Below are 11,774 nucleotides of genomic sequence, written 5' to 3'. Positions count from 1 at the left end.
GGGTTACACTGAGAAACCCTGTCTCGAAAAAAAAAAAAATGAAAAGTTCTTCCTGTCTGACCAAGAAGAGGAAATGAGATTGGTAAGCGTTAGGTCAGTTTCTTCAAAGTCCTGGCTAAAACTGTATTCATTTTTAAAGATTCGGAATAAAAAAAATACTTTCATACCGAGTTTTTCCAGCAACTCTAGAGTGAACTAGGGACTCCTGATGTGTCCCATTGTAGTACCTTGTTTTTCCCTCGTGGTGTGATTGTAATGGAGAGGCTGCCATTTCCTTAAGTGATTACCTAGAGTTTATTTCTGTTCTTTAACTGTAAGCTCTCTAGAGAGCACGGATGGCATCTGTTTGTGTACACTCTGTCCCTGACACTTACCACACTAATTGGTACATAATGGGTGTGAAAGTTGTTGAATGAACAAATGAACAACCGCACAAAGCCATTGCTTGGCTCTAAATAGCACAGCTAAGTAGGAAGCTGCAGCGTAGTAGAACAGGCATACCAGGCAGGTTAATCCAGGGGGCTGTGGCCGTGGTCTAACGTGGCGCCATAGATGTTTCTGCTTTCTCTCTCATGATAAGCTGATGCGGGAATCTGTCAACTATGGAGACCAAATAGAGATCACTGTCTACTTTTTAAAGGCCCATGAGCTAAGGATGGGTTTTCTGTTTTTAAACAATTGAAAAGATATTAAGACAATACTGAGCTCTGACATGTGAAATTCAAATTCCAGTATCCATTTAAACATCTTATGGGCGCACAGCCATTTGCTGTTATTTTTGACGGCTTTCCAGCGGAGTTGATAGTTATAAGTGAGAGCATATGGCTCCCAAAGCCTTGAAGTTGCTATCCGGTCTCTAACAGGAAAATAATTTGCCGGTCCCTCATTTAATCCATGCTCAATTTAGAAGATCATTGTTATATTATTTGTGCTCAAGTCTTTTCTCATTACCATTTGTTTCTGTTCCCAGAAATTAATCCGTCAGTGCTAGACTTGCAGTTAGATTCTGTGAGCTCTTGCTTCCCTCCAGTCTCATGTAAAATGACGAGTTACAGAATGACTTTGCTGTTCTAGCTAGTCTATGGAATTTCTCATGTACTTAATAAAATCTGTAGTTCAACATAGCACTTTAGAGTATCCATTGTCTTACTGACACGGTTCATCTTCATTCTCAGTTTGACTGGATTTAGAATCACTTAGGCAACAAACCTGGGGGAGTCTCTTTAAGGGAGGCTTAACAGGGAAGATCCACCCTAGCTGTGGGCAGCACCATCTCCTATGCTGGGGTTCTGGACGCAATAAAAAGGAGAAAGCTGGGTACCATGTTCATCCCTGCCTGCTTCTGATGATAGGCACGATATGACCAGCGGTCTCCTGTTCCTACCTCTATGCCTCCCTCCTCCATGAAACACTATCCTCAAAATGCGCACTGAAAAACCCCCTTCTTTCTTCAGGCTGCCTTTGTCTGGTATTTTTCTTTTTTTTAACAGCAAGAAGAAAAGACACACTCACCTTGCCTGTTCATTTGTTTCTCTCACACTTCCGTTTAGACTGCCAATCACTTCACTTACCAGTACTTGATATCCTCTAGACCTAGGCTCCCAGCTACCTGTGTGAAACATCGGCAGTGGTATTTTTTGTCTTACTTGTCCTCTAAATTGGCTATCCATATTTCCTCCTTGCCCCAAAACCTTGAGAATAATTGTTGCCATCTGTGCGATCTCTAAGGCTTTATTCTGCTCCACAGATGTTTAAATTATTTATAGTTTTCTGTGTATATATGCAAGTTGCCCATTTCTCAAGTTTCATTAAAAGCTCTTCAAGAGCAGGAATTGTATCCTATTTTATGATTCGCCACACCCTTGGGTGCCTGGGAAGAACGTGGTAAACATAAAAAAATTTGGAATGCAGAGGTAGCTTAACTGGGAGAATGCTTACTTAGCATTCATAAAGCCTAGGGTTCAATCCCCAGCACTGTATCGGTGGCACAGGCCGCTAATTTCAGCACTTGAGAGGTAGTGGCAGAAGGACTGGTGAGGGAGGTCAAGGTTGTACAGAGCGACAAAAATGAAATTTCTTTTCCATTTTTGTTGTGAGCCAGAACCTTTTGTGTGTCGGAACTACCTATACTCAATTTTTTTAAAAACTCATTTGTGTGTGTGTGCGCGCGCGCGTGTGTGGGTGATGTGTGTCACAGAGCTGTGTCGAGGTTGGAGGGCAACGTGTTCGTTCTCTTCCTTCTGCTACATGGAAATTGAACTCGGCTGTCTGCAAGTACTTTTACCCACAGAACAGAATTTAACAAAAAATCCAGTTATTTACTGCTAACTACAGTGAATAACATCATACGAGGACATGACATCTTCCAGGCGGTCACCCATTTGTAGACCGTTGCCTTGGACCCTTAGTCGCGCGCGCGCAAGCACGTGGGTGACAAGTGCTTCTCTCCCGGACCCTCCTTTGTCCACAGTGATTGGCGGACCAAGCGGTCCAATCATCTTTCCACGCCTCTTTCTGTAGTAGCCAATCAGAGGTCCGAAGCGCCTCCTGACTACTAGACTCTGTTTACTAACAGATAGAAGCTGGGGAATAAGGGGTGTGACCACTCTGGGGAGGTCAGGAGAGGGAAGGCCTTCCTGCGCGTGCGCACCAAAGGCAGTGGGTGGGGCCGAATCTTGGGTCTTGCCAATCGGAGCGTCCGCGCTCCTCCCTCTCCTGCCTCCCCGCCAAGCAACAACAATTCGAGCAGCGGGGCGGGGCGACTCGTGAAACGTCAGCGTGGGCCGCCCAATGGGAACGGGCGCTGGCAGACGCGCGCGCACCTCGCCCAATAGCGCTGGCGGCTCGGGGCTGTCTCCGCGGCTGGCTGTGGGCGGAGCGGCCTGGCGGAGGAGGTGGAGGCGCAGGGCGCGGGGTTGCGGCGTACTAGCGGTGCCCGCTGAGGGGAGGAGGCGGAGGAGCTGCGCGGCCAGAGCGGGAAAGAGACTCGTCTCGGCGACGGAGTTGTGGCGCTGCCGTAGCTCGGCTCCTGGGGCTGCGACGAGACGGGGCGTCTGCTGTCCCATCAGGTCCCCCTCCGTGCGACCCGCGCGATCGGGAAGAGGGTGAAGATGGAGGGGGAGGGCGGCGGCGGTGGCGGCGGCGCGGGCACCAGCGGGGACGGCGGGGACGGCTGCGAGCAGCTCCTCACTGTCAAGCACGAGCTGCGGACCGGTGAGCGACCCCGCCCTCTGCCGGCCGGGCCAGCCGCGGAGGCGCGCCTTAGAGCCCGCTGGGGCGCGCACAGGCCAAGGGGGGCGCGGACTAGGGGGGGGGGGGACACCGGCCGGGGGCGGGGCTTGGTGGACAGAGACGAGTCAGGGGGTCCCGGGAGGCTCTGGGCAGGGGGCCGAAAGTTTGCCTGTGCCGGGACCCCAGTGCTGGGTACTGGCCTGGGAAGATGCCTTCGCGCCCCCCTTCCTGCACAGGTGACACATCTGTCACTCCGCGCTGTCTCGAGCGAAAGCTGCTTTTTGCCTCGGCGTGAGGTGAGCCGCGCGGTGTCGTGGAGCGTGAACTCACTTCAACCTGCACCTCTGCTTCGGGGGGTCCAGCTGCGGGGGGTGGGGTGGGGAGTGTGTGTGTGTGTGTGTGTGTGTGTGTGTGTGTGCGTGCGTGCGTACGTGTACCACCGTTAAGGGATAGCGATCCTGCGGCCGAGACACGGAGGGTAGTGGCCCCTGGATAGTATCTAGTGAGGTAAAGAAGCTTCGCGTAGTCCTTTCTCCTAGAGTTATCCTGAAGTACTATACTTGCCTTGAATTTCTTGCCAGTGTCTTTTGGGAAGCAGCCTGTATTATAAATGTAAAGTTCTAGGTAAAAGACTTCGCTAGGCGACTTCAGCGCTTACATCCTCGGTGCTGGAGATGAGTAAAGCTCTGTGTCCTAAGCCTTTTACTTATTAAATTGCTTTTTCATTGTGTAAGACCGGGGTTTATTTCGGAAATAAATCCTTACCTATACCAGTGGTACAGTTAGGGTTTCCACTGCTGTCATGGAGTCGGGTCTCCCCTTACACTTCATTTTTTTTGAACGGAGAATGCATTTTAATAACTTGTTTGTTATTAGCGCCAGTGGCTTAAGATTTTTGATACAATGTCTTTGGCACACTGAAGGATTCATTTTTGGTTGTGAGCCTAGCCTTTAACGACTGAGCCCCCTCTCCAGCCCGAAAGACTCTTTATTAAGTGGATAGAGAGGGTAAGTGGTAGGTTTCAGCTGTTAGCCAGGCCGACCTTGCATTTATTTGGGACAGATTGCAAAGTTAGCTCTGCTTCAGAGTTACTTTTTGTTATTTCTGATGAGATTGCTAATTAGCATTCCTTTGGGTGCCAGTCTTATACTAAGGTATAAGATGCCAAATTCATGCTTTCTTAATTCAACAGTTTTAAGTATTGTCATTTTTGATCGTTCTGACTCTGTACCATATCCCGAGCCACTTATTCCATAGTATTTTTGAGTTTCTAACATAACCTGTGTAGATTTCCGTGGCTGAACATTTCCCTCCAAATTTAATCAACAGCTGATGTTCTCAACAGGCTTTTCAGTCATCTTCTCTGTATACATTTATCGGGTGTTAATACCGACTTTACACCAGGAGCAGTGGCACGTGCTCTCTAGAGGGAGGATTTTTCCCTATCTTACATAATGATTCCTTCCTTGCTCTGTGTGTGTGTGGAATCACACTGGATTGCAAACGCTGCTTGATGTCTTATACGCCTCAGCCATTGATCTTGGTGCAGCAGCAGTCTTGCTCAAGGATCAAGGGGCAAACACCAACTGCTCAGTTTCTGAATTTTGCAAACATTGCTAGCTCTGTGGAAAACAATAAGCACTGTTTTATTTCCCCTACTCTGCTAACTTTGTGAATCATCAGCTTTAAGTTTGCATTTAGAATTTTTTCTGATGGATGAAGCGATTGTGCTGAGCTCATTGCTAATGTCAAAGGAAAGGAGCAATCAATTTATTGCTACATACTTGGACAACTGATCACATATAATGGTCAAAAACACAGTCACTCATCCATGTTCCTCTTAACACTTGGTGCTTTATATAATTATATAATAGGTGCTAGACTCTAGCAATGTAATCTGATGTGGTCCCTTCCCTAGCGTACCAGGCTAGTAGTTGGTGATTGTATTGTGTGCCATAGGATGAATGAAAATGCAATTAGAAACTCAGTCTAAGGACATGGGAATGGCTCCAGGGTGTAGACTGTGGCATACTTGGACGTAGACTTACAGACATAGTGATGAATACTAGCTCTGTCACTTTGTTGGCTCTGTAGACTTAGAAGTCACTGCACTCTTTCAGGCTTACTTCTTTCATCACATCAAATGTGAGAATTGAATGAGGCACTGTTAATTAACATTCAGTATAGAAATGTTAATCAGGTACCTGGCACATAGTAGGCAGTAGGAAATGTTGGTTAAAGTTACTTCACAATCGGGTCTTATTGAAAAATGTATGAATCAATCTAGTGTACCTGGAAAGCAAACAAGTCACTGGGTGGTTAGCCATTACCACATGACCTGGCTATTATCTTTTTCCATAGTTGTCTTGCCTTCTCAAGCAGAGTGTAAACTCCTTGTAGTTTTTCTGCTATTGAGCAGTTTGTGCATGTCTTGCCCATCACAACACACAGTTCTATAGTAATACGTTTACCTGGGGTTGAGGAGATGGCTCTTTGGGGTAGAGCACTTGACATCTAAATCTGAAGACCTGAGTTTGAATTCTTAGGACCCACAATAAAGCTAGGTATGATAGTGTGTGGTGGCTTGAAAGAAAATGACCCCCAAAGAGAGTGGCACTATTAGAAGGTGTAGCATTGTTGAAGTAGGTGTAGCCTTGTTGGAGTAAGTGTGTCACTTTGGGGGGGGGCTTTGAGGTCTTCTGTGCTCAAGCTACTCTCAGTGAGACAGACCACTTCTTGTTGCCTATAAGTCAAGATGTAAGAACTCGTAGCTCTTGCTCTGCTCTAGCACCATGTCTTCCTGCCCAATGTCATGCTCCCCACCATGATGATAATGGACTAAACCTCTGAAACTGCAGGCTACCATCTCAATTAAATGTCTTTCCTTTATAAGAGTTGCCATGGTCATGGTGTCTCTTCACAACAATAGAAAGCCCAAGACATAGTGTGTATCTGTAATTCTAGTGCTTGTTGTATAGCACCATGAGGGAGCTGGAAACAGAAGAGTCTCTGGAAACTTGTAGGCCAGCTAACCTGGTACACACAGTTGTGAAGAACAAAAGGGCCTTGGTTTAAATAAGATGGAAGGTAAGGATGGATACAGTGGCATGTACAAATCCATACTCACATACATGTAGGTGTGCACACACTCTTACATACATGCTGAGTTGTCTGTATCAGATAGTAAAGTCCTTGAGGGCAGAAACCCATTTTTTTCTGTCCATCTGTAGCCTATGGTATGTGTTCAAATATTTGTGGGGTGAATTCAATTGGATGAAAAATAAGGACAAAGTTTGTAGATGTTAGGTCTTGATAAATTGATGATAGTAACTATAAAAGCTGAAGATTACAGAATTCAGGATCAAGCAAATCATAAATTCTTGAACATTTTCTGTTTTCTAGCCTACATGGTATTGATGATACCAAAGATGATTAAGAAAATGTTGTGCTGTCTAGCTGTAAAGAAAGAGTCCATATGAACCAGCAATCAGGATATATCCCTTCTTTCTCTTTTTCTTTTTTGGTTATTCAAGACAGGGTTTCTCTGTCTGATAACTACTTTGGCTGTCCTGGAACTCGCTTTGTAGACCAAGCTGGCCTCAAACTCTCAGAGATCTGCCTGCCTCCGTCGCCCCAGTCCTGGGATTAAAGGTGTGCGCCACCACCGCCTGGCAATGGAGATTATTTTACTCATTTATTCAACAAATACTTTGTCATCTCTTATGTGTTCAGTGATGTTTTACATGCTGAGGTTAAGAAAGTGGCTTCTCCGTGGAAAGAGAGGTCTGAGGAACCACTAGAATCAGAGACTTACATCGCCTCTGCTGTGTCTTAAATCTCTTCTAGTCCATGTATCAAGTCTTAATTCTTCTTCATCCATTGTCTAATTTCTTCCCAGGAGGTAGAAAATGGACAGCACTGAAGTTCTACATTTTATGACTTCAGCTGTTGAAGGACAGTGTCCATTTGCCAGTTTCAGTTAAATTCTGAAAGAAGGACTTTATTGGCTTAATTTTGATAAGGTGTCTGTTTTTGACTCATTGTGCGATGGTATCATGTCCTAAAATGCCAGCAACTACAGCAAACCTATGGATAAGAATAAACTAAACTCTTAAAGGAAGAAGCGTTGCTGGGCACATAATTCCTTTGATTCCTGTCTTTGGGATAGTGCCTAATATTAAGGAGAGTGTTGCCAAAGGTTATCTATTATGTAGTAACAATGGAAACTCCATTGGCTTATAGAACATGGTTTCTGTTTGTTAGGGTTTGTGAGTCAGTAGTTCTGCCCAGACCCTCATCAGTGGGAAGTCTCACTAGGCCCTATTCCCAGATGAAGAGCTAGGAAATTAATGATAGTTCAGAGAGGGAGAATCAACCTTCCCTAGAAGTGGGCCCACTAATCCAATACCAGTGGTTAACCCTAAAATTATATTCCTATAAGCAACACCAAATGGACTCAGCAGGTTGCATTTATATTTATTTATAATATAATATAATTACTATTGTTGTATATATGTAACAATAGTAGTTAAAGAAAAAGGGGTCCCAGATTTGGAAGGGAGCAAGGGGAGAGGTATGGGAAAGGTTGAAGGAGAAAAGGGACAAGGGAAAAAGGATGTAAATACAGCATACATATGTGAAATTAAAAAATAAATTAAAAATCCTGAAATGATTAAGATGTTAGTCAGAACTACAGTCAGCTGGACTTGTCTGGGGCTAGTAGCTTCCCTTCAAAGACTGCTCACTCATATGTATTGGGGAGGCTGTATCAGTTCTTTTCTGTGTGGCCCTTCCCATAAGGATGCTTGAGTGTTGGAAGGACACAGAAGCTGGCTTCTCCTCAAACAAGTGTTCCGGGAGAACACAGTGAAAGCTGCTTGTTGCTTTTGTTAAATAGCTTTGTCTAAGGTATACAACTATATACCATACAGTCCTCTTTGAAGTATACAACAAATTGTAGCATAGTTACTGAGATATATAACTGCCACTGAAATCTAATTTAAAACATTTTTATCACCTATAAAGAAACTTCATGCTCATTTACATTAGTCATCCTACATTACCACTATCCAGGACTAACCAACCACCCATCTATTTTTTGTCTATATATTTGTCCATTATTTTATTACAATATAATTGTACACTTTTGTAACTATTTTTTCAGCAAACATGGTGTTAAGATTCATCCACATTGTAGCATGTATCAATTTTTTTGTGAACAAATTGTATTTTCTAGTATTAGATAGATCACATTTTAGTTATCCATTCAGTTGATTGACATTGGGGTTGTTTTTACTTTTTATTCCATGCATATTTGTAGATAAAAATTTTTATATATCTGTTTTCATTTCTTTTGGGTATTAGCCAACAGTAAAATTGTTGGATTTTATGGAGCCAAACTTTTTCAAACTGAACTTTTCCACCAGCAGTGTATGAGAGATTAAGTTTCACCATAGCCTAGCCAGTTTTTATTATCTGCCTCCTTACACTTTCAGCCATCCTTCAATGGGTGAAGTGGCAGCTTGCATTATGGCTTTGATTTGTATTTCCCTAATGATGTTGCATTTGCTTTTTAGCACTTAAGATATACATGTATATCTTGTATATTTTTGGAGAGATGTTTACTTCTATCTTTGACCTATTTTACAGTTGGCTACTTTCTTCCCCCTCTGTTTGAGACACAGTCTCACTGTGTAAACCAGGCTGGCCTGGAGCTCCCAGACATCCTAGTTTTTTTGTATTATTGAAAATTCTTTATTTTAGATACATATCTCTTATCAGGTACACTATTGCATTTTTTTTCATTAAAAATAGTCTTTTTATCTTTTGAGGGATAGTATTTTGAGAATCATGAAAGGTTTTAATTTGCCTCCCCTCCCCTCCTGTTTTCTTTGGTTCTGTTTTCTTCTAAGAGTTTTATGACCTTTAGCTGCTAGGACAAGATTTTATGTATTATATGGGGTAATGATTCAGATTCATTTTTTTCTATGTGTAGATATTCTCTTGTTCTTGTACCACTTTTGAAAAGATTGCTCTTTCCTTCCCTTTTTGTCTTGGCACCTTCTTTGAAAAAAATCAACTAAGCAAAGACATATAGGTTTATTTTAGATTCAATTCTATTCCATTGCTTCCTTTTAAGCTAATACTATAAAAACTGCAAGTTGCAAACTTAGTTTGAAGTTGGAAAGTACAAATCTTGCAACTTTCTCTTTTTCAAGATTATCTTGGTTATTTGATTTTTTACATATTAATTTAGCATCAGCCTGTCCATTTCTTCAAAGAAACTATTTGGGTGATGTTCTGATATGTATTACACTCAATTCATAGATATAGATTACACATAATTCATTGCAGTGAATTAGTTTTCAGAGTGTTTCCATCTTAGCAGTGTTAAATCTGGTCCATGAACATGGGATATTGCTCCATTTTTATAGCTCTTCTTTCATTTTTTGGACAATGTTTTCTTGCTTTTAGAGTTTAAGTTTCTCTTTCTTTTGTTAAATTTATTCCTAAGTATTTCATTTTTGATGTATAATAATATAATGAAATTATTTTATTTTTGGAATGTTAATTGTAAGTGTCCAGAGATCTATTGTGTTTAAGTATTTCATTTTTTATGTCTAATAATATAATAGTAATAAAATTATTTTATTTTTGGATTGTTAATTGTAAGTATCTAGAGAGCTATTGTGTCTTGCAACCTTGCTAGACTAGTTTATTTAGTTCTAAATAAACTAAATATTAAGTTCTAAATAGTACCTTAGTGTATGTCTTAGTATTTTTATTTGCTAGATTATATCATGATTATCTTTATATACATACATGTGTATATTGTGTGTTTGAGGTAGAGATAGAGATAGGGAGAGAGAGAGAGAAAGAAAGTCAGTTTTACTTCCTCCTTCCTAATATGAATGCTTTTTGTGTCATTTTCTGGTTTAATTGCCCTGGCTAGAGATGTTCACTCTTCAAGTAGAATCGGCACGAGTAGACATCCCTGTCTAGTGTCTTATCTTACTGGAAAGCATTAATCATCCGTCACTAATTACAGGGCCGACTATGGTTTCCCATGGATGCCTTGTACAAACTGAGAAAGTCTTCTTTTCCCTTGTTTAATTGTTACATAGTGCTGGACTTTGTCAGATGCTTTTCTTCCTTTATTAAGGTGATGATATAGCTTTGTTTTATTGATCAGGTTTATTACATTGATTGATTATTAGGTATTAAGATGGCCTCATATTCTAGCATAAACCCTTTGTGATCATTATCCTTTTTACATGCTGCTAGAGTCAGTTTACTATTATTCCTTGAGGGTTTTGTGTTTATTGTTCATTGGAGGTATCTGTTTTCTTATTTTGTGATGCCTCTCAAAACATCTTCTTTACTTTTATTAGCTACCAGCTATGGCGTTTTCCTATAGAGTTTGAGTACTGGTATTCATATTTGAAGTCTTTTAAGTAAAGATTTAACAAAGGTCAGAGTATAGACCGTAGTTTTAATTTGCTCCTAGAGTAAATTGCCTTTCTGAGACTAAATTTTCTTACTCATAATGACATCCAGACTGCTTACCAGAATTAAGCTGGTGTTTTATGGTATTTCTGTGCAGTAGACAAAGGTCAAGAATTGTTATTTCCTTTTAAAAATTATTAATTTTACCAGATGATTCATGTGGCATACCACTAAAAATGAACAGTCCCTGATGTGTAGGGAGTTGGTTCTCTCCTTGCACATTTATGTAGGTTCTAGAGATTGAATCCAGGGCACTAGGCTTCAGTTTTACCTGCCAAACTGTCTTGCTGTTGTCCCACAATTCCATGCCCTACAACTAGATTCTTGGGAGTCTAAAAAAAAAATCCCTTTTAAAATTTCTCTTGTGAATGTCAGAACTTGCGAAAATAATCTATTTATGCAAAGATATTGGCATCTCAACTCCGTGTCAAAGGGAATTGAAGTGTATTTTATGTTTTTCATTCTGGGGAAAAGCCTCAGGTGATGCAATGTGTTAATCCCAACATTAACCTCAGCTTTAAAGTGAGGCAGCATCCTGAAGCTGCAGACAGAAGTGTTTTGATTGGCAGGATTGGATTCTTTCATGTGAACAAGAGGGTTGTGAGAGCTCCTCTAGGGAAAATCTGACACCTTTTGTGTTGGTTGAATTTCATAGTTATTTTCGGGTTGAGAGATGTCAGTCCTCAAATGCAGTGGGAGGGGAGGGAAGAGGCTGCCATAGGCATCACCTTTGAATTCTCTGAATGATTTACAGATCTTTGTATTCACCTCTATGTTGAAACAAGAGCGGTGGGGCTGTGTCCCCAACACCCCGGCCGCTTGGCTAGCTCATGCCCGAAATAACAACACACAAACTGTATTCATTTAAGAACTGCTTGGCCCATGAACTCTAGCCCTTACAGGCTAATTCTCGCACCTGGACTAGCCCATTTCTAATGATTGTTTGTAATCACCCCAAGGTGCGCTTACCGGGAAGAGTCTAGCCTCCGTCCATCCTGGTGTCTCTGCTCCAGAGAGCAGAGCTGTCCGGTCTCTC

The 11,774-nt window shown here is 42.0% G+C and overlaps 1 protein-coding gene across 5 annotated transcripts in view; it reads left to right on the top strand.

Annotated features, from left to right (window-relative positions):
• The first annotated feature begins 2,908 nt into the window (after positions 1-2,908).
• The window catches only part of Rps6ka5 (ribosomal protein S6 kinase A5), a 170,349-nt gene continuing 161,483 nt past the window's right edge, over positions 2,909-11,774 (top strand). For 3 of the 5 annotated variants that reach the window (XM_050151453.1, XM_050151452.1, XM_050151451.1), the window contains exon 1: positions 2,909-3,213. In XM_050151453.1, the coding sequence (XP_050007410.1) occupies positions 3,111-3,213 (103 nt within the window). In that variant the 5' untranslated portion in view covers positions 2,909-3,110. Of the gene's footprint in view, positions 3,214-3,398; positions 3,528-11,774 lie in introns of those variants that run through there. The other 2 variants (XM_050151455.1, XM_050151454.1) reach the window with 2 other exon arrangements.

Source organism: Alexandromys fortis, unplaced genomic scaffold (assembly GCF_014885135.2).
Source record: "Alexandromys fortis isolate MF-2015 unplaced genomic scaffold, M_Fortis_MF-2015_v1.1 scaffold_63, whole genome shotgun sequence".
In the NCBI taxonomy this organism is placed as follows: Eukaryota; Metazoa; Chordata; class Mammalia; order Rodentia; family Cricetidae; genus Alexandromys; species Alexandromys fortis.
This window is presented reverse-complemented; position numbering and strand designations above follow the sequence as displayed.